This window comes from Lactuca virosa, chromosome 9 (genome assembly GCF_052849685.1).
Source record: "Lactuca virosa cultivar CGN04683 chromosome 9, Lactuca_virosa_CGN04683_v6, whole genome shotgun sequence".
NCBI classification, from domain to species: domain Eukaryota; kingdom Viridiplantae; phylum Streptophyta; class Magnoliopsida; order Asterales; family Asteraceae; genus Lactuca; species Lactuca virosa.
In genome coordinates this window covers 211,488,397-211,515,652 of record NC_136434.1, presented here as the reverse complement: position 1 = coordinate 211,515,652, position 27,256 = coordinate 211,488,397, and the positions used below count along the sequence as shown (strand labels likewise).

At 34.4% G+C, this 27,256-nt stretch overlaps 3 protein-coding genes across 3 annotated transcripts; 1 reads left to right on the top strand and 2 right to left on the bottom strand.

The window, feature by feature from the left end:
* Positions 1-10,965: 10,965 nt before the first annotated feature.
* LOC145141055 (putative galacturonosyltransferase 12) lies at positions 10,966-15,974 on the top strand. The gene is made up of 6 exons (XM_079074402.1): positions 10,966-11,347; positions 13,273-13,319; positions 13,493-13,657; positions 13,749-14,339; positions 14,986-15,288; positions 15,568-15,974. The coding sequence occupies exons 1-6, from the start codon at positions 11,131-11,133 to the stop codon at positions 15,850-15,852; spliced, it is 1,608 nt and encodes a 535-aa protein (XP_078930528.1). The 5' UTR covers positions 10,966-11,130; the 3' UTR covers positions 15,853-15,974.
* Positions 15,975-16,242: 268 nt separating this feature from the next.
* On the bottom strand, positions 16,243-17,332 carry LOC145136763 (plant/protein (DUF1995)). Its single transcript, XM_079070878.1, has one exon. It carries the CDS (start codon positions 17,291-17,293, stop codon positions 16,340-16,342), a length of 954 nt encoding a protein of 317 aa, XP_078927004.1. The 5' UTR covers positions 17,294-17,332; the 3' UTR covers positions 16,243-16,339.
* Positions 17,333-17,428: 96 nt separating this feature from the next.
* Positions 17,429-22,070, bottom strand: LOC145136761 (kinesin-like protein KIN-14M). Its single transcript, XM_079070877.1, has 13 exons — positions 21,757-22,070; positions 21,545-21,689; positions 21,356-21,465; positions 21,159-21,278; positions 20,869-21,072; positions 19,546-19,977; positions 19,334-19,472; positions 19,044-19,153; positions 18,798-18,959; positions 18,530-18,723; positions 18,232-18,313; positions 17,933-18,142; positions 17,429-17,855 (listed from the first exon to the last, which is right to left on the bottom strand). The coding sequence occupies exons 1-13, from the start codon at positions 21,952-21,954 to the stop codon at positions 17,676-17,678; spliced, it is 2,286 nt and encodes a 761-aa protein (XP_078927003.1). The 5' UTR covers positions 21,955-22,070; the 3' UTR covers positions 17,429-17,675.
* Positions 22,071-27,256: the final 5,186 nt, after the last annotated feature.

The window sequence follows — 27,256 nt, the reverse complement described above, 5'->3', positions numbered from 1 at the left end:
TGTCACATGATTCGCATATGCCTTTGTTGTTCCTTGTTCCTCTTTGCTTCTGCCATATTGAAGTATATATATGACATAACTTTATATTGTATCTATTATTGAACTCACTAAGCGTCACCGCTTACCCCTCTGAGTGTTTAACAAATTGCAGGAGATAAGTAACCAGTATGGTTATATACTGTCGGAAGATGTAGGATAGTTTTTACTATTACTTTTGTACTTTGGTTTACATATGTATAAAATTACAATATCTTGGGTAGTTATGTAATATACTAAAACTTAGTCGGTTTGTATCCAGTCTTTTGTAATCACATTATCAATGTAAAATATTATTTATAAATATGCATGTAGCATATTTTGGAGTAACAATTGTCTTTAGTACGAAAGTTAGGGTCTTTCATACACTATATTAATACTATGGAAAAGTGATATTTACACTTACAAGGGTTTTCATTACACAAAACGTAAACTTGTTGAAATAATTATGTGAGACAAAGTCTTCACCGTACCTACTAGTGTACACACTAAAGTCCTAAATTATAACCAGAATCTCAGTAAAAGAGTGTGATACTTGTGTATAGATCTATACGGGGCTGACAATCCCGCACCTAAGTTGCTAGCTACAGCTAGACCGGCAGGTCTGGGGTGACAAATGTCTAACATTCTGACGTCTAAAGAACGTCGCGGCAGGCCAACTTCGGTTTTAGCATGGTTGTAATAACCCACATGGGAAATCAACGATACATTTAGTTTACGGGGTAACATGCGTTCAAATGGTTTTATATAAGAATAAAACTACATAATATTATTTTAAGTACATAAATACTTACACATTTTTGGTCTTAGGGTTTTAAGGCTACAACTCATTTTAAGAAAATATTGGATTTTCTGGGAACAAATACTATCATTTTTACAATGAAAGAATTGCAGATTTTTATCCATACAAAACTCTTATGAACTCACAAACTTAATTGTTGACACTTTTCAAAACTACTTGTATTCTCAGGAAACCGCTAAACAGGTAGTCACAAGGCTTTTGAGGATGGGACGTTACGGCGTCGTACTATTCATTTTTGTCATCATAATGTAATTGGTTTTGAAACATACAATACTTGGAAACAATGTAACATTCTCAATTATATTTATGATGGTTGTTTGCTTTGATCACTATTGTACATTATGTTGTGATACTATTCATGAAGTTATCCACCCCCAGACATTTCCGCCATCCTGGTTTGGGGGTGTGACATATCCCCGGAAAGCTCTCGACGAGATCTACAACTTTCCTTTAGACCCTAATAGCTAACTATTAATTTATTTTTCGTCCATAACTTTATATAATTAAATGATCTTCTAGAATCATAACTCTCACGTACGAACTCCGTTTTTGGCATTCTTTTTTCTCAAAATTCCTATTTTAAAGAGACTATGATTTTCATTTTGGTGACTTTAGCTAAAGGTCAACCATTTTCTTCGTAGCTTTATACGTCACACATTCTTTATGCGCGGCTGAACTTTATATCTTATAAAAATTATATATAATTTATACGGAGTTAGATTTCTATGAAAGTTATATTTTTGCTATCAGGACGACGTGTACTTTCTATATATATATATATATATATATATATATATATATATATATATATATATATATATATATATGTGTGTGTGTGTGTGTGTGTGTGTTTTGGTGCACTTAATTTTACGATTTACGGACGATTCGGTTTATTTTTACTATTTTTCTTGATACAAAACTTATATTATATAGTCTGTAGCGCGCATGACTATAATTTATCATGTTCAAGGATTTTAATTTTACTAATTATTACTTATTATGTGCAGTCTCAATCTACGGGTGTTACATACGCCCAACATACCAATTGTATTAGGTCTAAATTTATGGTTTATACTTTGCTTTTCTAGGCCTTTACGGTTTTCGGTCTAGGGCCGAAATCCGCATGAGTTTATTTGTTGTTTGGATCGAAATCACATGTGATTTCGGTCAGGCTATTGGGTTTTCGGTTTTGCCTTTGTACTTTGGGTCCATACATATAAATAGTGTTAAAAAGGCGTGAAAAAAGTGATTACAGAGTTTGGGACGTTTTGGGGCTGCCAGTGCCATATTGCAAGAGACGTGATTTAGGAGAGAAAACAAGAGAGAACGTGTGTTATCAACATCATATGTACCAGACTATATTGAATATAGTGTGCATTTGAAGATTAATCATCTTGTGTTCTTGTTCTTCTTCTATATTCTATCTTGCATCATTCACTTGATTGGGATTTCGCACAATCAAGTGAATCTGATTGATATATCAAAGCTAATTTGGGACTTACAAGTGATATCAGAGCTTGGATTGTATCAATCAAATTGGCAAGATATTAAACGTCTTTGGACTTTTTCTTGGAGTTTTTGGCATTTTTGAATTGTTTTGGACGAAATTTTGGTTGTCTGTTCTTCTTGTTCTTCATATTTTTGAGTTTTTGATCGAGTTTTGTGTTAAAAGTTGAAAAAATTCGTGTTTTTGGGCGATTTTTGCGAGACCTCAGCGGCTAATTTCGGTCTCGGATTAGGGTTTCCGTAGCGTTTTCGGCCATGAACAAGTTTGCGGTCAGCAGTGTTTGTGGTGGAGCGTCTGCAAGGATTCTCGGTTAGCAGAGTTTTCGGTGGAGCGCCTGCGAGGGTTCTCGGTCCGGTTTTCGGCTTAGCTTTCGGTCCACGTGTTCGGTCAACGATTTCGGTGCGAGATCCTTGTTTTCGGTCAAAAGCTGTTTTTGGTGCGAGACTTCTCGGTTAGGATGAGAAGCCTCGCATTTTCGGCCTAAAAATCAAATTTTCAAATTTTGAAGTCTCGTTTTCGGCCTAAAGTTTTGACTTTCGACTTTTGACTTTCAAGCTTGACTTTTGACTTTCAAGTTTGACTTTTGACTTTTAAATTTGACCATTGACTTTCAAGTTTTCACATTTGACCTTCAAATTTGACTTTCAATTTTCACTTTTAGATTTGACTTTTAAGTTTGACTTTTAAGGTTGACTTTCGAGGTTTCAAGTCAAAGGGTATTTTTCTTGGTTTCACAATCAGTTCTATTTTTGGTAGACTATCCTTTTTGGTGAATAATGAGTTCTACAATCACCAAGGTTAATGAAGCTTCATGTTCTCAGTCTTGTGAAGCTACAATTAAGCTTCTGCGTGATCAAATTGATATATTACATAGAGACAATGAGGACCTTAAATATGAAGGATATACTCTTAGGAATGCCCAAAAACCCTTAGAAGAACAACTAGAGGCCAAAACCAAGGACTTTAGAAAACTTCAAGAAGAATATAGTAACAAATGTGAGAACTATAACTATGTTAAGAGACAGCTTGCCAGCTTGACTGACGAGCTTGACACATTAAAAAATAAATCTGAAAATGTAGATTTTAACTTCAAAAAGTTTGATGTGTCAAGTAAGAAAGTTGAGACTATGATTGAGAAACAATCAAAATTTAAAGATAATCAAAATAAAAGTCTAGGGTATCATAGTGTTCCACCTCCCTTCAATGACAACTATACCCCACCCCTTGAAATCAATGAGGAAGAGACACATGTTCAGTTTGGTCCGCCCCCTGTACCAGCTTCAGTTAAGACTGAACAATCAGGCCCAACTAAGAATATTGAGATGAAGGATAATAATGATTCTACTTCATGTGCAAGTAAAGTAGTGGGAGATGAGAACAAGGAGAACATAAATAATTCTAGTTCTGTTGATTCTGTTGATTGTCAAACCAATGTCTCCTTGAACTCTGAATCTTGTGCTTCTAATTTAGTTACTTCTAATAAACCTATTGTTGGTAAATACAGGCCACCAAAACAAGCGAAACAGACTGCTTTCTGTAAGTGTGCTTGTGGAAACAATCAAAGACAAGGCATGGGCATGCCACCAGGGACATACAGAAACAACTTCTACGTGAAGAAACAAACATGTTTTCACTGTGGAACACCTGGACACATTGCCAAAAATTGTCCAAATCGTGCATATGTTCCCTACTATGCATAAGGTTGGCAAAACGCGCCAAGAGGGAGATCTTTCAAAAGAAATCCTTCGAGGTCACAATCACACAATGGTGACTGGAATGCCAAAAAGGGCAAGAATCAAACTCCCAAAGACAAGAAGGGAATGTCGGCCAAGAAGCCAAATTCAAGAGATGGTCCAGTTAAACCAAGATCGGTTAGGTCAAAGTCATCTCAGCGTTCGGTTTCAAGTTCTAAAGCAAGTGCTGAGGCATCCATCCGATCAAACAAGAAATGGGTTATACCCGACTACAGATGGGTACCAAAGGTTCACACTCCCAAATCGTCTAATGATTCTAACATTTCTTCACTTTCTGTGTGTGATAAACAGGATATGTCATGGGAGAGAGTACATTGTGTAGATGATAAAGGTCAACACAGTTCCAAAATGGACTGGGTTCCAAAGACTAACTAATCCCGCATTGTGTGCTGGAGCAGCTATGGAGGAATATCTTCAGACTTCGGCTTGTTGATAGTGGTTGTTCCAAGCACATGATAGGGGACATCTTTCAACTGAACAACACTCGGAACTTTAAGTGAGGGTATGTGTCCTTTGCGGGAAACAAAGGAAGAAAGAAAGAATCACAAATGGGGATCGTACTTAACGGTGTGAAGAATTCTTGAGTTTGCTTACTTCATTCCAGAATTGAAACACATCTAAGGCTGAATTCGTTGCTATATTTACTTGATGTTATCAAGTCATCTGGATGCATCTTCAATAGCTGACTTACGGTTTGCGTTTTCTCAATACTCCTGAGTTTTTCTTTAAATGATTTGTTTTGAAGACAATTCTTAAATTTGCGCATTTATTTTATTTTCTTTCTTCCCCATGCCCAAATTAAGGGGGAGAAATCAAAATTATAAAATTACAAAAATATGTTTTCTTTCGTAAGTATTTTTGGGAAGTGATATGAAGCTTAGTGTTAAAGGGCAATCTGAAATTCATGTAATGCACTGAAGCTGAATTGTCTAGACTTTGTGTTCAATGTGCTGGTAGGCACGAAGGGTTCAAAAGGACTAGACATAGCTGACAATGAAAGGACTTGACAATGTTAACTCATCTGGACTTAGATAGTTTCATTTGGACTGACCATACGATGCTTGGATAGATTGAGCAATGAGATAAACTAGGGAGCCTACAAGATACATTAAAGTTACTTATCATCTAGAATTGTGGCTCAAAATTTCCTCGATGTACGGACTGATGTCCTTAATTCCGGTACTGATAGGGCGACTGGGGGGTTCTGATAAAGTAGATCTGTAGGAAATTATTTTCTTGCTTTCTATCTATCAGTGATATGTTGCCTCCTTTGCGCGATTGGAACATATCTGACCCAGAATGCAACATATGCAACTCTATCTCTATGCATCTCCTTATCTATGCAATTCTTTCTATCTGTTAGCCATATGCTGTCTCATCTGTGTGATTGGAAACGATCCGACCTGGAACACATCGTATGCAACATTCTACCTCTCAATCCCTCTATTTGTGTTAGTCGCATGTTGTCCCCTCTGCGTGATTGGAAATGATCCGACCTAGGGCACAACATATGCACTTCTATATCTATCTTCTCTCTTAATGATTGACTACTCACCTAAAGTAAGGAGTTCTTTGGAAGTCTTGATTGTCGGGGTATGTCGTGAAATGGGGAACACGTTCTAGTGCACTTAAAAGTGAATTAACTAAAGGTTGTCTGTAGATCTCGTTGTTGAATTTAAGTGGACAATAATATCCTTGGTCGTCGTCAGCTAAATGGTCCATTTAGGAATATAGTTGCAATGTCTTGTCACTTATAATCTGTCCAATTTGTCAATATCCTTTGTGTTTAAGTGGACCACAATATTGGTGATTGACTAGAGCTAAACATGCAGGTGTGTGCTGATAAACGATAACTTGAATTGCTTGACAACTTTGATCCCAAAATTCTTAAATTTTGTTATTATTTTTGTTTTTGTTAAATTCGTTCATAGTTTTCCTCTATGCACAAATTTAAGGGGGAGAATTAAAAAAATTAAAAATCAAACAAAAATCAGAAAATTAAAAATCCAAAAATATGTTTATTTCTGTTTTTATTTCTTTTTCAGAAAAATAAAAAAAATCCAAAAATATTGCTTTTGAGTGTATTTTGTTTTTATTTTTATTTTTATTTCTTGGTCATTTTTGTATTGTTGTGTGCTAAGTTTATGTTTAGTTTTGTTTTTATCTCAAAATTTCATTTATCTTAAAACGAGAACTCAAAGGAAGAAGAGACTCAAGGAGAATTCAAAGGAAGAAGAGACTCAAGGAGACTTTAGTTTCACACAGATACTGCGAGTAGTCTCTTTCTGAGCCAAGGTTACATCCTTGAACAACTGTGGTGAGAAGGGTTTTTATGATTCTGTGATCCACATGGACTTTTTAGTCATTTGTTACTTTTCAAGGCGCAACGGTGATCATTGAAGAACGTTCATTCGAAGGAACAAGAAGTGAAGATTATTTTTCAACACACAATCTTTCAACCCCAGAAGCAAGGTGAAGTTGTACTTGAAGTTATGTGACAGATTGCATTGAAGCCTCCTCAAGCAATTTGCTGTTATCTATGAACCTGCTGAAGTGATCCAGAAGAATCGGTCTCTCTGTTATTTTCTCTGAAGATTCTAAAAGCTGAAAGTGCTGATTTTCAAGAATCCTTACAAGAAGCCTCCACTCCAAATGTGTGTTCAAAGTAAATTTTTGAGAGAAAAGTCAAACAGTTCAAGATGAAGTCATTCATGCAGAAATTCATTTTTTTATCTTAAAGTTGTGAAGAAATCGAAGATAAAAGTTGCAGACAAGCACAAAGCGAAGATTGAGAAGAAAAGAAAGCTACAAACCCAGGGGGAGCTTGTTAGGTCATAAGAAAAGAAAGCTATAAACCAAGGGGGAGATTGTTAGATCTAAATTTATGGTTTATACTTTGCTTTTCTAGGCCTTTATGATTTTCGGTCTAGGGCCAAAATCCCCATGAGTTTATTTGTTGTTTGGACCGAAATCACTTGTGATTTCGGTCAGACTATTGGGTTTACGGTTTGGACTTTGTACTTTGGGTTCATACATATAAATAGTGTTAAAAAGGCGTGAAAGAAAGTGATTAGAGAGTATGGGACGTTTTGGGGCTGCCATATTGCAAGAGACGTGATTTAGGAGAGAAAACAAGAGAGAACGTGTGTTATCAACATCTTATGTACCAGACTATAATGAATATAGTGTGCATTTGAAGATTAATCATCTTGTGTTCTTGTTCTTCTTCTATATTTTATCTTGCATCATTCACTTGATTGGGATTCCGCACCATCAAGTGAATCTGATTGATATATCAAAGCTAATTTGGGACATACAAATTGGGTACGCCCGACGCAAGGACCAAAATTGCAAATATTTTATACTTTAAGTCATAATTAAAAATACCTGGGACCACGAGTATCACAGAGATAAATTTTAGCATAAGTTTTAGTTGTATGGTTGAAATCGGACATGTTTTTATCTAAAATGAATGTTTAAGTTCAAAAATATCACAAAAATGACTGAACCTCTCTCCATCTGTTACATAAACGTGAATAGATATTACAAAAAATAAAGATTGAATAGTATCAAATCTTAAAATACAATTTGTAGACAATATTAGACCCTATTAACTACTACAAGTTAACTATGATCAGGCTATAAAATAGTAATGAATTTTTGAGATGATAGATTGAAAATTGTGGGTTACCTTTAATGAGAGTAGTCTTCAAATGAAAAGAGAATTAGATTTCATCTATAAATATCATCCTACAACCATATTGATTCTTATTAGCCTCAAAAGATCTAGTAATAAGAAACTTAAACAATGTATGCAGATGTTACCCTCAAACTCAAAATCGTGGGTTACCTTTAATGAGAGTGATCTCCTACCCTAAGAGGTCCACATCATTATAATTGTCCTCATGATAGATATAAAAAAAATCCCACATCTAGAATTCATCAAACAAACTGGGAGACTTGTGAATAGCATAATCATAAGAGTTAGACAACATTAAATGACAGTAATTATATGAAGCATAAATTGAAATCTTAAATATTAAAAAGAACCCCACAAATTGATGAAGATTGAAATAGGGGTTTCAGGTCCTCGACCTGAATCAATGAACCAATATAGGGGTCTGACAAACGAAAAAGAAGAAATTGAACATGAAATCTAACAAAATCAGATTAAAGAATAAGATAGATAGATAGATAGATAGATAGATAGATAGATAGAGAGAGAGAGAGAGAGAGAGAGAGAGAGAGAGACGACCGGAGGACCTAGTGGTGGTGTCAGTGAATCTTAGGCGTTTTTTGTTGGTTAATTCTCAAGTTTTATTTTAAAAAACTTTTTAATCATTGAGTAATCTGGTACCATAGTGGTTCCAGCGAAGTGAAGGCTGATAAATAAAAACCCATCTAGAAAAAAACAACTCAAACCCCTACCCCACACCGCAGTAAGCCTTGGTGGAGAGTAAAAGTAGTGACAACTGCGTTCTTGGTGAAGAGGAAAAGCAATGGTGGTGCATGAGTGTTAGTGGAGGTCATCGGTTAGGGAAGAGAGGTGGAGGAGAGTGGTGGTGGTGGTTTTCTTAACAGATGATGGAGATCACATTCGTTTTTGGAGAGAAAATATGAGAGAAAGCGTATGGTCATCATTTAAGGAATTTAAGGAGATGGGGGCCTAGATTATTGGAATTCAAGGTTCCATGTAACTATAACTCCTTAGATTATGTTATGAATTGGTCATCATCAAATATGATTGAATGAGAGTCTCCTAATATGAACTAATCTCTTGTACTTTTAGCACAAATTTGGGGAATTCTCATTTGAATGGGTCTTCCGATTTCATTGACTTTCTTGGTTTTAGGATAGAATATGCTGACTATATAAGATTCCAATGCATAAATTCATTATACATATATCACAATAAGTTTTGCACGACTTAAAATTCAGCATCTGACTAAATATGTTTTATAAGGTATAATATATATATATATATATATATATATATATATATATATATATATATATATACATAGAGAGAGAGAGAGGTTAAATCGTGACAACTCAAAAGGTTGAAAACGCGATAACACATTACAACCATCCAATTACTTAGATCTACGAATAATATGTAAGGGGTCAATTCTCTCATATTCAAAACTAAATATCTCAACATGTAAATAAGAAAATAAGTTTAAAGTTATAGAAGTAAATTCAAAAGGCTTAATTTCCTTAAAAATATGTTTATTCAAAGACGAAAGACGACCCTCTCCAACTTCTTAACCAGCCACACTCTCATATTAAGCAACCACTATTGCCTTAAACCGGAAAAACCATCGCAGATGACCACCATCCTTAGAATAAAGAAAACATGCACATATACACCCAAAGGAGGGCAAATCATTTGTTCTTGAGCTTTTTATAACAAATACTGAATCGAGAAATAGAGAATGGGGACCTTGAACAATTGTTGTTGAACCGAGAAATAGGGAAGGGGCAATTCATCAAATTGGTCGGTGATCTACACAGCCGATCACGACCATCTTCATCTAACTATTCTGTCCAGTTATAACACAACCAAATTGTCTTGAAAACTTTTATCTGAAATTTTTTTATTCATTTCATATTACAAAGCGTATTTATTTATGGTTACTATTTCCTTCATATATGATTACAATTATTCCAGTTATGTAATAAACTTGAAAATATATTGTGATTTACTCTTTTATGAATAAAAACATGTGAATCAAGTAAAACAAGGAAAAAAGTTGTTTTTTTATTTTGAAAAAAAATGGAAAACAATTATTTTATATTCCATTAATAAATAAATAAATAAATAAATTCTATTAATCTTTTTTTAGATAACTACATTTATTATCGCTAGATTTTAGAAAATTATGATTTCATTTTAATATGCTACAGTTTAGTTAAAATATAAAATTATTAATCTATTTTTATAAAATGATTGGTCCAAAAATATTCTCGTGTTCTCAACTTTTTGTTATTCTCAATATAACCTCTCCTATATATATATATATATATATATATATATATATATATATATATATATATATATATATATATATATATATATATATATAGGTTCAAATGTTTCTCACGTCTATTGTGTGCTAGAATGCACCAATAAAAATTTAGTAATAATTATATGTATATTAAATGTTATCCATACTTATAACTGATTTTTATGGAGACTAATTAGATTCGTCATTAATGTCAACAATAATATTCTTTCAGAATGAATTCATATCTAGAAGAATGAGAGTGTATTCCAGCAGAATGAGAGTGTATTCTAGTAGAATACACTCTCGTTCTTCATATTCCATTCAACTTTAATGTATTTCAAGTGAGTGAGTCCTGAAACAAAACACAAACTCATATATAAAAACTTAGATGCGAATTCATTCTGAAAGAATGTTATTGCTGACATTAATGACAGATTTAATTAGTTTCCATAAAAAGAGAATTATAATTATGGATATCATTTAATATACATATAATTATGGAAATCATTTAATATTTATATTTATTTAATTAAATAATTATTTAATTTACTAAATTCCTATTGGTGTAATCTAGCACACAATAAATATAAGAAACAAAATAACTTAGCCCTTATATATATATATATATATATATATATATATATATATATATATATATATATATATATATATATATATATATATATATATAAAAGTTAGGGAGTTGGCATCTTGAAAGTGAAAGAGTGATGAAACAAGCACACCCCATTCTTAGTCTAATGTCATATTCCTCCAAAATCAAAGTAAAAAATAACATTAAAACATACATATGACATGCATCCATAATATATTAATAACCTAAACCTCAAGCAAGTTTAGGTAGGAGATGGCAAACCCTCAACAGATTTCCCCCTTCGCACCTTGTACTTTGCCAATTTATTCACTCTCCATCTCTCCACAATACTAATCACCCTCACTTTTTATAGCTATTTACATACATATACATATATACTCTTAACTCCATTCATAGATATATTGCCGTTGATGAAAATGCAACTCCATATATCTCCAAGTCTTAGACATGTCACGGTGTTGCCTGGAAAAGGAGTGAGGGAGTTCATAAAAGTGAAGGTTGGATCAAGAAGGTTGTCTTATCGAATGGTGTTTTACTCACTTTTGTTCTTTACGTTCCTTCTTCGGTTTGTGTTCGTGTTGACTGCTGTCGATACCATTGATGGTCAAACCAGATGCTCCTCCATCGGTACGTTTTTGTTATTTGTTTTCTTGTCTAAAGACTGACAACACAACGATATTTGTTTTTGTGTCACGTATGCTTCAACTTTTGTGTAGCATGTCGTTTAAAAAAATATCTATTTTTGTATTTGTTTTTTTCAGTTCTCAAATGATAATCAAACTCTGTGTCTTCTGTTTGGATCTTTAAACGTTTTTGGAGATGTTTAGATGGTTCTATAACATGATGAGAAATAAATCTTTATTGGCCGTTATTCTTGATTCATTTATTTTAGAGACAATAATTACAAACAAATAGATATTTGATTAATTTATTTTAGAAGCAATAATTACAAACAAATAGATATTCATCTGCTTAAGTATACTTTTTTTCTTTGAAAGAATTCTTAATTTATATATTATTTAAAAGTAAACTTATTTAAAAGTCCACCAATATCGAATTGATAGACCAACAAATATGACAGTAAAAGATCGGTCAAATATCACCAATCAACAATGCAGACCAAACACTCCATTTTTCTAAAAAGAAATCATTATAATATCAACGACTTTTACAAATTTACGAATTATATTTTTCGTATTTTTTCACTCATGTTTTGATAATAAAACCACGAAAAGCAAGACTGGTATTTATGATTACGAGCAAATATTATTGTTCTTTTTGATATTTGAAATGTTTTTGAATATATTTTAAAAAATATTAATATAAGTTTTGTGATATGAAGTCTTAAACTATTAATAGATAATCTTTGATATTTGGATAACCATATTTTGTTTCTGATTATCTTGTTATTTAGTTTTTAAATAATTATTTTGTATGATCATCATACAAATTGCAGTAGAATTAACTTATTATCACAAAGAAAAATCAATTAGTTCCATAAAATTTAAAATGTATCAAATACAATTATTACTACTCCAAACAGCATAAACGCCTCGAAATATTATTTCCTACACGTTTTATTACAATTAATGATAAGATTTTACCCAAATAATATAGTATAAGCACTTTCAAAACACGGCTCTTAATACTTTGAAGGTCATATTACATAAAAACCAAAAATCATTATATGATCAAAATATATTTTTACCTAAAAGGTCTTTAACTTTATTCATAAATACCATTGATATTTTTTCCATTTAAATCATTATCATTGACCCATGTAAATCGATTATCATGTTTAAATTGTTTACATGACAGTTTTTAAAGAGGAGAATACCGCTATAAAAATGTTCACATAAGCATTTGTTTCACAATGATGGGATAAATTAGTTGATAATAAATATATAAATAAATAAAACGGTTACCGTTAAGAAAAAAATTAAGTTAATAATATTTTGTATAGTCAAATTATCTGACAAAATGATATTGCAAAACAAAGAAAGGCATGCATGAATCGGTTAAGATCAAAAATATAAATATCAATGGTTTTTATTCAAAGCCAATAAACAAATTAATAATCAGTAGATAAAATATATTATAATATGGTGATCAAAGTTGTCAACATCGAGATTTTATTTAGAAATTTTCTGTTTTACTAGATTATGATCGTAATTTTAAAACTTAAGATGTATATTTTTATCTATCAGTTAATAATATATAGTTAAAACATAAATATATATATATATATATATATATATATAATACATTATTTGTGGATAAACAATTCAAAAGGGGTAACTGTGTAGTAAGTCGAACAAAAAATATGATTTTTTTAATAAAAATAGTAACAATCTTACAAACTTACGATCCTAAGTAAAATTGGGATCACCTTAGTGGTTCATAGGATCGTACGATCCTACAATCATGATTGAGATTTTAATAACCTTGATGGTGATATTTCTGTAATTTATCATACTTTGTACCAAAAATCTCAGTGTAACTTAATTTTATGATAACATAAACATATAACCACTTTTATGTTCTAATGACAGGTTGCCTACGAAAGAAACTAGGACCACGTAAAAATCTTCAATCAACTGTAAATTTTCTAAACCCTAATCTTTTACAAACACATGATTTTCTGAATGCGTAACCATCCACTTGTTGGTTCAAACACTTGTTCATATACGTCTGATTGTTTCTCGACCTGAAATAAATTTTCATAGTTCAATTCATCCCTTTAACATAATGTTATTTCTGCTTTTCTTCAAGGTCCCAGAAGTAATATACCAAATCTTGGAGGACTCCTCTAGTAAATACGACATAACCGAAGGGTCTGAAGTTGACATTCCTGAAACTTTAGAAGATTTTGTTTCGAGTTTGAAAGGCAACAATAGACCAGACGCAAAAACCTTCGCCATTAAGCTCAAATCCATGGTGATTAACTGGTTATCGTTATTCGTTAATGGTTTCCTACACACAGTAAAACACACACCAACACATTTTCGATTTCGATTTCGATTTTCAGGTGACCCTTCTTGAACAAAGAACTCGAAAAGCCAAAATCCAAGAATACTTATACCGCCATGTCGCCTCCAGCAGCATCCCAAAACAACTCCACTGTCTCGCACTCCGGTTAGCCACCGAGCACGCTACCAACGCCGCCGCCCGCCGCCAGATCCCATCGCCGGAGCTCGTGCCGGCACTCGTCGACAACTCATACTTCCACTTCGTTCTCGCGTCCGACAACATCCTCGCCGCCTCTGTGGTGGCCACCTCGCTCGTTTACAACTCGCTCCGCCCTGAAACGGTGGTGGTTCATATAATTACAGATCGGAAGACTTACTCTCCGATGCAGGCGTGGTTCTCGTTGCATCCATTAACGCCGGCGGTTATAGAGGTTAAGGCGTTGCATCATTTTGATTGGTTTGCGAAGGGGAAAGTACCGGTTTTGGAAGCTATGGAGAAAGATCAGATGGCTAGGGCTCAGTTTAGAGGTGGGTCGTCCGCCATTGTTGCTAATAAGACCGAGAAACCTTATGTTATTGCTGCAAAGTTGCAGGCGATGAGTCCCAAGTATAACTCGCTCATGAACCATGTTCGAATTTATTTGCCAGAGGTAAAGTTTTAAACACCATTTCATAATTTGCTTATTTCTTGAATTTTTTCATAAAAAACTTTTCAAACCCCATAAAACTTCAATTTTGGTCCTAAAAGTTAATTATTTCAGATTTGGTCCTAAAAGGTTTTTTTCTTGTAATTTTAGTCATTATTTAATATTTTTATCACATTCTTTTTATCCCTGGTCCAAGTCAAATAAATATATATTTTCTATCCCAAAATTGTAAAAAGTAACAAAAAATAGTCATCTAACTTATAGCAAGGACTAAAAACGTTACGATAATCTCAAACAAATATCAAAATTGCAAGATAAAACTTTTTATAACAAAAATGGCAAAAAAATTCGTTATACTCAAGAATAAAAATGTAATGTGCTCTAACTCCAACTTAGACTGAGTTGATTGGTCCCTTATGTTAGCCATTAAATTAGACTCACATCAGAGTTTTAATTCCAATTTGGATTGTGCTCTTTTTGTTGCCCTTTACCGACAATTATGTACTTGATTTTCCTCTCATATAGTACTTTTGGCCGATATGGGTCAATTAAGGAGTTTTTGGAAGAATAATTTTTTTTGATGAAACATTTGAATGACTTATATTGACCATATAAATATAAATATGATTGTGGATGTTGGTTTTTGCAGATGTTTCCTAGTTTAAATAAGGTAGTCTTTCTAGACGATGACCTTGTGGTTCAAACGGATCTTTCACCTCTTTGGGACATTGATATGAATGGAAAAGTAAATGGAGCCGTTGAAACGTGTAGGGGAGGGGACAAATTTGTAATGTCAAAACGGTTAAAAAACTACTTGAACTTTTCTCATCCATTGATATCAAATAACTTTGATGCAAATGAATGTGCTTGGGCCTATGGCATGAACATATTTGACCTTGAAGCATGGAGAAATACCAACATAAGCCACAATTACCATTATTGGCTTGAGGAGGTAACACATATTCAAACAAAAAAACACAAGGGTTTATGCAATAAATAAGAACCTACTTCCATTGATTTGTTTATTGCAACGTCTTACTTTCATTTCTTCCTATTATAGTATTATACTTTGAAAAATCTATACGATTATAGTAATGTCTTCCATATACAAAACAATTTTCACCAAGTAGATTTTTTTTTTTAAAATTATGTATTTCAAAGCATAATGTCTCAATAAAAAATAAATTGAATACACCTAAAGAACTCTAACAACTTGTTTTTTCTCATGCAGAATTTGAAATCGGATCTAAGTTTGTGGCAACTAGGAACATTACCTCCGGGTTTAATAGCATTTCATGGATATGTCCATATTATTGACCCGTTTTGGCATATGTTAGGCCTTGGGTACCAAGAGAATACAAGCATACCAGATGCTCAAAAGGCTGCAGTAATCCATTTCAATGGTCGAGCTAAACCATGGTTAGATATAGCTTTTCCAGAGCTAAGGGCATTATGGTCAAAGTATGTCAACTTTTCAGATAAATTCATCAAGTCATGCAACATTAGAGCATCTTAAAACATGTACATGAACGATTATGTGCGAATATTTCATGTATAGATGAAACCATAAAGAGTTTTTTATTTCAATTTTTTCTAATTTGGTGATTTGAGATATAAGTAGCATTCACTTCGACTTTACACATTTTTTCCTTAATCAAAAGTAATCAAATAAGAATTGTTTTTTTTTTCTTAAATCACTTAATGCGGACAATTATTAAGACCCTCATGGCCTCCCAACTCATCTCACATTAAATTTAATGAATATCATAAATTTTGTTATTTCGACTATAAGAGTAAAATGATCATTTATTCTCATTAAATTCTTTATTTCGTCTAAAAAAGAAACATATCTTACATACATACGTCTTTTTCACTCTAGAAAAAAAATACCTTCCGTAGACAAAACTTTATCAAAACATATATCATTACTTATATTCGGTCATTTTAATTTTTACTCATACATAATTTAATTAAAAAAAAAAAAAAAACCCTTTGGTCTAGACTTACTTTTTTCCAGTTACATTTGAAACCAATCCTTTCAAGAACTTTGCAGACTTTGTAATAGGAGAGTTAATAGCCATCAAATTATAAAGAACATTCTCAACTTCATTAATGGAAGGCCTTGTTTTGAATCTTGAAACTACTTTCAATTCTCCTTCTTCTTCTTCAACAAGCACACTCCACCTCTCGCCACTCAAAACCCCATCTCTCACACACTTAAACACCACACCATTTCTCTTACTCAATAGCCCTCTAACCTCCAATCCCATAAACGAATAAATCACTTCAAAAGATCCCAAAAAGTCAACAAAATCACCAAGAATGTTTTCCTCATCTTCATAACTCCATCTAGGGTTGAATATCACCACTGGCTTTGGGTACAGACTGTTAGTGATTGTTTCCATCACTTCCATTTGTGAAGCTTCTGGTGTCAAAAACACTGCCACGTCAGCAGAGCTCAAAACTCTGTTTCCCCCATCTTTTAGTGAAGAAATGTCGACATGCTCAACTGACCCAAATGCGACTCTATTTGCAGCTTCTGTTAAGGTGGAATTAGGCCATAGTATTAGAATCTTCACTTTAGAGCCCTTTCTCTTAATGGGCATTTCATCGAACACTTGGAGTGCAAGCTGTGATAAGGAATCTGGAGAGTCATCATTGACTGGGATTTCGACACGGAATCTGGGCTGCTTTAGTTTCTTGAGTTTACCAGCTGTAAGTTTTAGGTTGTTGAGAGGTTTCTCTAAGGTGGATGAAAGACATGTTTTTGCTTGACGTATAGCTTCCTCTTTGGATTTGGGTGGAGAAGAGAGATTACATTGAATGGATATCGAAGGAGGAATCTTTTTCGGTTTTATGATTTGGGAATTTGATGAAGCAATCGAAAAATTGAAATGGGGTTGAATTGAATGATATTTGAAAGGACTCAAATGAAAATTTGGGAGATTAGTTGTCATCTTTGTTCTTTCTGAAAACAGAAAAAAGTCTGTAGATTTGAGCAAAAGATCAGATATATAGCCATAAACGTGGGATAATAACAGCCACACAAAAATTGGAAAATAAATCGCCGGAATCTTTCCAAGATCATGCAATATAAAACTGTAATCTTTTCACAATGTACGCATTAACGATAGTAAATCAAGAATAAACACAAACATATAGAAACATCTTGCAAATGAAACTACAAAAATACATGTCCAAAAATCTATTCAATCAAATTCCGTTCATTCAAGCTAACTACTTTTCTTCAATCTTCTGATATACACATCGATTGCAAACAAACTTGTTAGGGTTTCGAAAATTCAATTAGGTTTGATAATTACGATTTTTGCCTCGTCATTAGCCATAGCTGAGGCGACCATCCACCTGCCGGAAAGAGGTTTGCCGGCGAGGTGTTCCAATCTCACAAGCATTGACTCTGGCGGCAAACCGGAGAGAGCAAAGTGACTCATTGGCTGAGCTAGCTGCCGGAGAAACATTCACCACCATCAAAGTCTTCGAATCCCCACCTAAGCAAGGCTGAACAACAAGTTCCGATCAATTAGGTTAAGAACAAAACCCAAAACCAATATAAACAAAACCAGAATTCATTATACCTGGAGGAGATACGTAAGCTTGGAGTTCCTAAAAGGCACATGTTCTTCCTTCTTTGCTAATGCAAATATAACAGTACTTAAACACGACAAACTTTTGTTGATGTATTGAGTTTCTGTTAATCGAACTCCAGTTGATTCACTTTTGGAAAGACGTTCACTACCCGCAAGATCGATTAGGTTAAGAACACCTTTCACTTGTTGTCCCGTGTTCTACAATGCAAATCAAGATTTCATCGATCATTAACCAATTAGCTAATATAATACCAGATAAAATTTTGAAAACCCAAAACTACCCTTACCTCATTAACACCTGATATCCTCAAAGTGAACACAAAATGACTTCTCGACGATTGTTCATTCATTTGAGTCTTACCCACGGACCTAATCAAGAAACACATGTACACCTCACAAAATAAGAAACACAAGCCAAGGGTAAAATGGTCATTTTCATAGATTTAACTAGGGCAAGTTCTTGTCTCACCAGTCATTCGGTAGGACAAAAATGTACATTTTTTTTGTCTTTTTTGACACTAGTCAGTATAACTTAGTATAATTTGTTATGTTATGTCTTGTCAGAGAAATCATAAATAAAAATACCTGGCTTGTGCAGCACGGTTTAACAAAAATGAAACTTCTCGACTGCTACGGACATCCACAATGGTCAAATCAGAGACATGTGTATTGCCATTCGGATCATGTTTAATTGCATACTTGCCCGACTCATTTGAACAATTTCGGTTTGTTGACAACAAATCGCGTATAGTGTCATTGTATATTTCCAACATCGAAACCTGTAAACCCCATTTTTATAAAATAATAATAATAAATCTTCTAAGCAAGAAAAACAAGGAAATTGATTCCAAACCTGCATTTCATACTTCCACTCTTGGTTTTGAAGTGTTTCTCGGGACTCGAATATTTGTTCCAAAGATCGCGGTATTAATCCTTTTTCATCATGGTTTCCCGGTGTACCCATCATTGTATGAGTTTTTCCGGACCCCGTTTGGCCATAAGCAAAGATACAAACCTTAAATAGCAATGTGCTTATTTATTTATTTGTTATTATAATTAACATGTATTACACAAACACTAAAAATCAATGTTGTTTCACCTTATAACCATCGAGTGCACTTTGCACAAGCTGCGAGACCTCCTCGAACACCTCCTCTTGTGTCGATTCGGGCACAAATACATTGTCAAAACTAAAAGAATGTTTTTTCCCTTTTTTTAACAAGAAACATAGAAAGTTATAATATGAAGAGTTAAACATAAGGTTTAGATGCAAGAAATAGCAATGTAATTTCATTTTAATCTTCATTAAAAAGCATACCACTTTGCTAATTCTTGCATTGAATTGTAAATGTGCAATCAAATTTGAAAGATAAAGAGTCTTTAAAGTACCATTTTGCAATAACTCAACGCCTCGGCCAAGACCTTCGGTTGTTGTAGGAAAAGAAACCGTCTTTGTCTCATTGTCACCATCATCATCACACAACAAAGGTCTCACCCTACAAAAAACTCGTATGTTTCCTTTCAATTCCTGTTTCAAAATTAAAAAACTCGTTAACCATTATATAAATAAATTTATTAATTAAATAGAAATTGGAACTCACTAAAATTGTGTTATGCAATTTTTTACGCAAGAGTTCTCCTTCATAATGTTTCAATTCTGCCTCAGCTAAACGAAGTTGTAAGTCGGAGTTAATTTTCTTTTGTTCTTCATAACCCGTTCTTATCTCAAATGCCGATACATCAGACATCTCTAATTTACTTTCTGCTGCAGTAAGTTTTTGTTGCAATTTCTTTATTTGATCACTTTGTGAGGAACAAATGGCTTGTGAAGATAATAAACTTGAGGTAAGGTTTTCTATTTCATCCGATGATTTCCCACTCCATTCTTTATATTTTGAAACTTCTTTGGATAAATCTTCTACTTTTGACAGCTGGCGATCACGGTCATCTCTCACTTGTTGTAAATCCAATCTTAGGCGCCCTACTTCACTTGCCAAATCTTCTTTTTGCTTCAATGTCTCGTTAGTATTTGCCTGAAAATGAATCCATAGATTGAGAATATGTTTGATAAAGGTTGTGTTTATTATATTGGACTTATCGTACAAGACTAAACAAGCTTTCTAGGACTATTTTTTATGCTAGGATAAGAACATTTATAACTTTTGCATTGATGAAATATATATTTATTTATTTTTTTTAAAAAAAGTCTCTACGAGTGGGACAAAAAATTGTGTTTATCCCACCGGACATAAACAACAATATTTTGTCTCACCTTTTTGGGTGGGACAATTTTTTTTTTTGTTTTTGTCCTTGATTTTGATTTTCAATCCATTGCACAATGGGACAAAATTAGCAATTTTTTATCGGAACTTATTTCATTTTTTGGGTGACACAACAAAATATTGTTTGTGAGTGGGACCAAAGTATCAAATCTTTTTTGTTAGACCATGTTTCACCTTGTTTGGTAGGTCAAAACTGTTTTTTTTTGGTACCATATATGTTCAAACATTATAGTAACAAAAAAAAAGCAATTCCCACTCTCTCCCCTTTCACCATTTTGGTTGACAAAAAAATGTTGTTTTTGTCCTGGTTTTAATCTAATGTCTTGTACAACAAAAATAGCAATTTTTTGTCTTACTTTTTTTGGATGAGAAAAAATATGTTATTTTTGTCTCATATCTTTCCAAAAGAAAGATGTATAATGCGACAAAAGTAACAATTTTTTTATCCCACTTTATATCACGAATTTTGGTTGGGGCAAAAAAATTGTTTTGTTTTTTTGTCTCTAATACCAAACTGTATTGTCATGTCATGCATAATAAATAGGGTCTAAGATATGAAAAACTAATTCAGAAAAATCAAATGCGGGAGGGTCTAAGATATGAAAAACTAATTCAGAAAAATCAAATGCAGAAAACACCGACTTTTGTAGCATTCAACTGATCTTGCAAAGAAGTGCAATGGCCTCGTAAGTTGCTAACATTCTCCAACATTGCAACCTTCTCCTTCTCAACATTCTTGAGGATTTCATTCGTTTGATTAAGCTCAGATTGAAGCTTACTATTGTATTGTTGTAAGCTCGTGTTATATTCTTGCAGCCTCTTATACATATCATTGAGTGATAATATCTAAAAACCAAAAAATAAATAAAAAATCAACATCATCTATATAAGATAATAAAATAATCGAGTGTCATCAAGATCATCCATATTACCTTTTGATTAGCACTTTTACTTTCTCGTTGAGCTCTTTCGAGTTCTTCCTTGATTGAAGTTTGTGATCTCTCTGCATACAATCTAGCTTCTTTCTCCTTTGTTAATGTTTCCATTGCCACCTAATATTAATTTTTTAACAAGATTAAATTATTATTTTTTTTTTAAAAAATATTACTTTTCAAGATCCAAATAATACCGATTTATCTGATTCTTCTTTTGCGAATTTCTCTTGTAGCGCTGTGTAATTCCTTCTCAACTCCATGATTACCGAATTCAGTTCTTCTTCCTTTTCGCTCATTAGCAATTCTTCAACCAATGAAACATAAAAAATTAGTTTAAATTATAAAAAAGATGTTCTTAAAAGTATGATTATTATTATTTATACCCATATCGTTGCATCTATTTATTGCAGATTCCAGCATCTTCCCATTCTTTTCTTGCTCTAACAAAAGATTCTCTTCAAGTTCTTGAAACCATTTGATACATATTCTGAGTCGTTTTATATACTCCATCATCGAATCACATTTCTCCTAAAACCCCACAAAATTAATTCCAAATTCGACATAAACTGAAGAAGAAAAACAACATAAAACTAACCTTTAGACTGAACTTATTCTTTGTTCTGATTTTCTCATGCAACAATGATTCAACGTCTTCTCTAGTGAATTCAATCGCTCCACAATCCGAACCCGCATTGCTTGTTGGCCCGACCCGGATAACAGGATCTTGACCGCCATTAACAACGGAAAAAATCTGCCGTGGTGGTATTCTACCACCATTCGCCGCCCCAACCATTTTATAAACCTTTTATTTTTAGTGTTCTTGAACACAAAGAAAGTGTAATTAAATTGGTTGAGGGAAAACAAATTGTGAGAATCGAAGTGATGAATAAGGGGTTTGATTAGGTGGTGGAAAGAAAAGGATTGATGTTCATGTTACTTGAAAGGAAAGATTATGGGTTTTGTGAGAGGTAGTGGGGTGGGCCCATGAATTGAAATAAAAGCTACCAAAGATTGCTATTAAATTGATTGCTTCGAGTTGCAGGGAAATCTATGATGGAGACGATGGAACTGTGATGGTGTTAACGGGTGTTTTTTTAAAAATTTGAAATTTAATAATCTTGGATTTGAAAAGATCAAACAGAAATTACGATTTTATTTATAGGTTTATGTTTTTGGACTCTTGATTGTTGAATAAAAGGCCGGACAATGGCCTTGACTGATTCTTCTCCAAATGGAGCAGGCTACTAATAAAAAATCACTATATTCTACATATAATTTAGAACAAAATTCATATAAGTAAGCTGACAATAATATTAATTGATCTTAATACTTATCATCGTACGACGAATGAGAAGACAAACGGGCAACAAGTTGCGCCGCTAAGCCTTTTTGTATGGTAAAGTTGATTCTTTTGAAGACTATAACATTGTTATGCATGATCCTTTGTACTATACTGAGAAGTTCAACCGCATCCGGCGCAAAGAAACCAAACGTATCAAATGCAAAGGGTATGAACACATGTTGATTTTTCACGTACGATTTCTCATGTTTGGTAACCTTGCATGTAGCAGCTTTTAATGCAACATATCCCGCCGTGAAACCCCCGACCCTGAAGCCTACGAGAGAGGATACCCCTGTAAGGTCCACACATGTGTGTTTCCCTCCAACCCATCCAAAAATCAAAACGTCAGCTGGTCTAAGGGTTGACCTTCCTTCTGTCGGGTCAGTCAGGAAATTCACAGGAGCCTCTTTCTTGGCGGAAACCCAGGCACGCTTAAATATGCCAACCAAAACATCCTTAACCATATCGTGCTTGTATTTGAACCCCCGGGAGTTCTTTGCAATGAACTACATGCTCTCCAAAAGAGTTCGAACATGTCTTGCGGCACACCGACATATCTCGTCTGTTGGGAATATTGGAATCATGAGTCGATATTTGAGGATGGTACGATACTCCACATGAGACATATGTTGGTCAAGCCCGTCTATAGGGATAGCTAGAAGAAAATCTTGAGCATGTGGTGCACGTAAACACTAGAAAACTGCTTTCTGCCGAGCCGTCATGTTGAAATGCACTTCCATATCTTTGACAATTTTACTAAAAAGGGCACTCGCCAATGTATTCTGGGATTTTTTGGGGGGGGGGGTGTCCTTACTAGTAAAGATGCTAAGGTCAATGTCTGGAAGCTTGTTACGAAGAGAAACTAAGGCACAATCATAATCAGAATCCATACCATAAATGTCGTTATCCCGTAATATGTGGTTTCGCAATACCCAAGATTGGGCCCTTGAGGAAACAAAAGCATATGAGGTATCCTCTACTTCCGAGTATAAACCCAAACCACCAAACCGAATGGGTAAGGAAGCAAGTCGCCACTGTATGTCGCCAAAGAAAGGGCCACCACAAACTACAATGTCCTCAATCGCCTCGCGCAACCCATTATCGAAGAACAACGCCGCCTCCTCCATGTGAACGGGTTGGCACGTCCTCAGTCCAAAGAGAAGTTTAGCAATACCCATACAAGACCGAAGTAGAAGGAGCTCACTTTGTGGTTCAAACATTTTTGGAAGAAGGCGCATCAAATTCACAACGTTTTCAGCTCTCTTTATGGCTAACCTGCTAATGAATGTAACATCCCAAAATTCATGACCAAAAATTTCATTTTTAATTAAGTACTTAAGAAAAACCGATAGTCTGAAAACCTCAATAGTCTCACCCCATATCATAATCAAACCAGTATGTCAAATAACTGAAACATGTTATAAAAGAACAATAGCAGAGTACAACTCCCAAAGATCTCGTAATGCGGAAAATCATTGTGTGATGTGCTGAGATCATGCAGACTCCTTTCCTTTTGAAGAAGAAGTACCTGAAACCAAAACTGAAAACCGTAAGCACGAAGCTTAGTGAGTTCCCCCATCATACCACATAATCATATACTGCTAGGCATATCTGGGTGCTCGGCCTACCCTGTCAGGCATATATGGGTGCCCGACCTACCCTGTTGAGCATACCTGGGTGCTCAACCTACCCATGTCAAGCATATATGGGTGCTTGACCTACCCTGTCAGGCATATCTAGGTCCCCAACCTACCCTCCGGTTTATTTCAACCGGTTATGAGGTCTATCTCACCCCTACTACTATCACATAATAACATATCATAAACATACTATCAGACATATATGGGTGCCCGACCTACCCTCCGGTTTATCTCAACCGGCTACGAGGTCTATTTCACCCCTCCTACTAGTACCATATGATAACATAGCATACAAGCACATAAATCTCTACAGATAGTGGCATACCAGACAATTATCACAAAGACAATCATCTCTACTATAAACAACTACTAGTGGGCCGACAATGGTGTCTTCAACCCACTCATACCGGGAAGGTAACTCACCTCGCACTGTTGAAGTTCCCTGCAAGAAGTCCTTAGCTGCTGCCCTGGCAACTCCTCGAGCTATCAATACCAAAATATCACCCAATTAGCAATTGGGTCCCAACCCATGATCCATAATCCATACTTGGGGTAAAATGACCATTTTACCCCTGGCCCAACAAGATTCATAACTAAGGCCCAAGCCCAAAACTCCAAAATCCATAAAAGCCCATTAATGGCCTAATTTTCCAAATTGGGCCCAATCTCATATGGATCTTATCCTAAGCCCATATTTTCCTTAAGTACACCTCATATTATCTCAAACACCCCTTGGGACAAGCTTGGTCAAAGTCAAAGTCAACGTCCGAGTTGACTCAACTCGTCGAGTTACCCCTTCAACCCGCCGAGTTTCCATGAATCACACAATTGTGATTTCGCGATCCAACTCGTCGAGTTCTTCCATGAACTCGTCGATTTCTTCATTGTCAATAGAATCGGGACATTTCAAATCAACTCGTCGAGATCCTCCATGAACTCGTCGAGTTCCTCAGTCTGTTAACCCCTTCTAAACTCATTAAGCCATTATTCTTCATATCTAAACCCTATACTTCAGATCTCAACTGGAAATGCCTCTGGAAGGGTAAAGTTTCCAACTTTACCCATTAATATCCCTCCTAAAGAAATTAAGCTCAAACCCTAACTCCAAAAAGGCTTAAATCTAAATCCAAAAGTCCTCAAAACTTCAAGATGGGGTATAAGAACATAGATCTGGACTCTAAGGACTAGAATGGCACATAAAGTCTTAAACTTTACCCGCATGCATGGCCATTTGGAGCTTTAAAGGTCAAAACAAGAGCTTAGATGTTGCATGGGGCTTCTAGGGCCACAAAGTTGGCACCTTTATGCCATGAAAGTCCCTTAAGACCCTAGATCTGAAATGTTCTCCACTTGGGACGTCCAACTCCTCACTAATCATCTCCTTTGGACCAAAACAAACAAAAAGGACAGTAAATGGAGATCTAATCAACTACTTGGCAAGTTTGAGACTTGATTACCAGAAAGTGTCGATAATGGAGTGAGGTTTCTGGATCTAGCTACTTCTCTTTGTTCCTTCAAGCTTCCCCTTCCTTCCAAGAGCTTCAAGCACCCACAAAAACACTCAAAATGGCTTACAATCACTCAAATATGCTTTAGGGTTTCAAGGTTTAGGGTTAGGGACTTGGAGGCCGGAAATGAGGCCAAACCCTAGGGCTTAAGTTGTTTAAATAGGGTGCAAAGTCCCGATTTTAGGGTTTTCCAAACCCCATTCAACTCGTCGAGTTGATGCTCCCCAACTCATCGAGTTGGTCTTCCAAAAACACGCGGCCCAACTTTCTAACACGTCGAGTTTCTTGTCCAAACTCTACAAGTTGACCTTTATAAATGAAGATTATCTTTCCTTAATTGGCATTCTAGATTTCGGGTGTTACAATGAAAGTAGCATCTCTATTAACAGCTCCCATGAGAAGTTTGACCCCTAATGGCGGCCATCTGATGCCAACCATGAATAGCCCCTCACGCAGCTTCCTACCAGCACACGAGGGCCAAAAGAGCTCAGGTTTCTTGATATTCAACTGAAGGCCCAAATTTGGGCCAATAACCTTAATAATGTCTAATGCTTTTTCCGCCTCCTCAGAATCTCCAATAAGTGTGCCATCATCAAGGTACCATGCATGGAGAAGAAGCTTGCAATTATCTCTAATATTATGCAAGAGCAAGTGCAACACAAGGGCAAATAGAAGTGGTCCTAAGGGGTCTCCTTGCTGAACTCCAGTAGTAGACCAAATATGTGTGTCTCCTAAATACAACCTTGTTGCTTGATCATATAGAAATTCTACCTACAATGATATAGAAGGGCAGCTCAAATTCATATAACAATTCAAAATTCAAGAATCAAGTTGTTAGTTAAAAGTTAAAAAAAACAAATTATGTAAAGTTTAAGACTTTCATACGCTAAATATTTATAAAATTATAAAAATAAGGTCAATGAGGATTCAAAGGGTAGTCCTTATTGGTTATGGGGATCTTAGAAGAGAAATATTACAAATGAATGATTATAATAGGAAAAAATGACTTACTATAACTGAACCTCAATAAAAACAAATGATGATAACAGGAAAAAATGACTCATTATAACCAAACCTTAATAAAAACGAAGGATTTTGATCAAAATAGTTGACACATTATAATCGAACCTTAATAAAAACAAATGATTATAAGAAAGTTGAACATTATAAATGAACCTTAATAAAAACGAATGATTATATCTAGAAAAATTGACCCATAATAACTGAACCTTAAAAAGCTAATAATTATGACTGTAAAAATTGATCCGTTATAACCGAACTTTAATAAAAATGAATGATTATGACAAGAAATGACTCATTATAATCGAACCTTATTAAAAACAAATGATTATACGTGGAAAGTTAACCCATTATAGTTGAACCATAATAAAAACTAATGATTATGATCATAAGAAAGAAAAAACTAGAAAGACCGGCCCATTAAAATAACCGACCTTAATAAAAACAAAAGATTATGACTAAAAATATTGACCCATTATAACCGAACCATAATAAAAACAAATGATTGTGACATGAAAATTTGATTTATTATAACTGAACCTTACAGAAAAAGGCAAATTCTACAAATTTCACTAAATTTTCACA

Excerpts from the sequence above, each read along its gene's own strand:
- LOC145141055 (XM_079074402.1), top strand. The coding sequence starts at position 11,131 with ATGAAAATGCAACTCCATATATCTCCAAGTCTTAGACATGTCACGGTG. Across the intron at positions 11,348-13,272 it reads AACCAGATGCTCCTCCATCG|GTTGCCTACGAAAGAAACTA; the intron begins GTACGTTTTTGT and ends TTCTAATGACAG. Across the intron at positions 13,658-13,748 it reads CCATTAAGCTCAAATCCATG|GTGACCCTTCTTGAACAAAG; the intron begins GTGATTAACTGG and ends TTCGATTTTCAG.
- LOC145136763 (XM_079070878.1), bottom strand. The coding sequence starts at position 17,293 with ATGACAACTAATCTCCCAAATTTTCATTTGAGTCCTTTCAAATATCAT.
- LOC145136761 (XM_079070877.1), bottom strand. The coding sequence starts at position 21,954 with ATGGTTGGGGCGGCGAATGGTGGTAGAATACCACCACGGCAGATTTTT. Across the intron at positions 18,143-18,231 it reads GGATATCAGGTGTTAATGAG|AACACGGGACAACAAGTGAA; the intron begins GTAAGGGTAGTT and ends TTTGCATTGTAG. Across the intron at positions 17,856-17,932 it reads AGCTTACGTATCTCCTCCAG|CCTTGCTTAGGTGGGGATTC; the intron begins GTATAATGAATT and ends CTTGTTGTTCAG.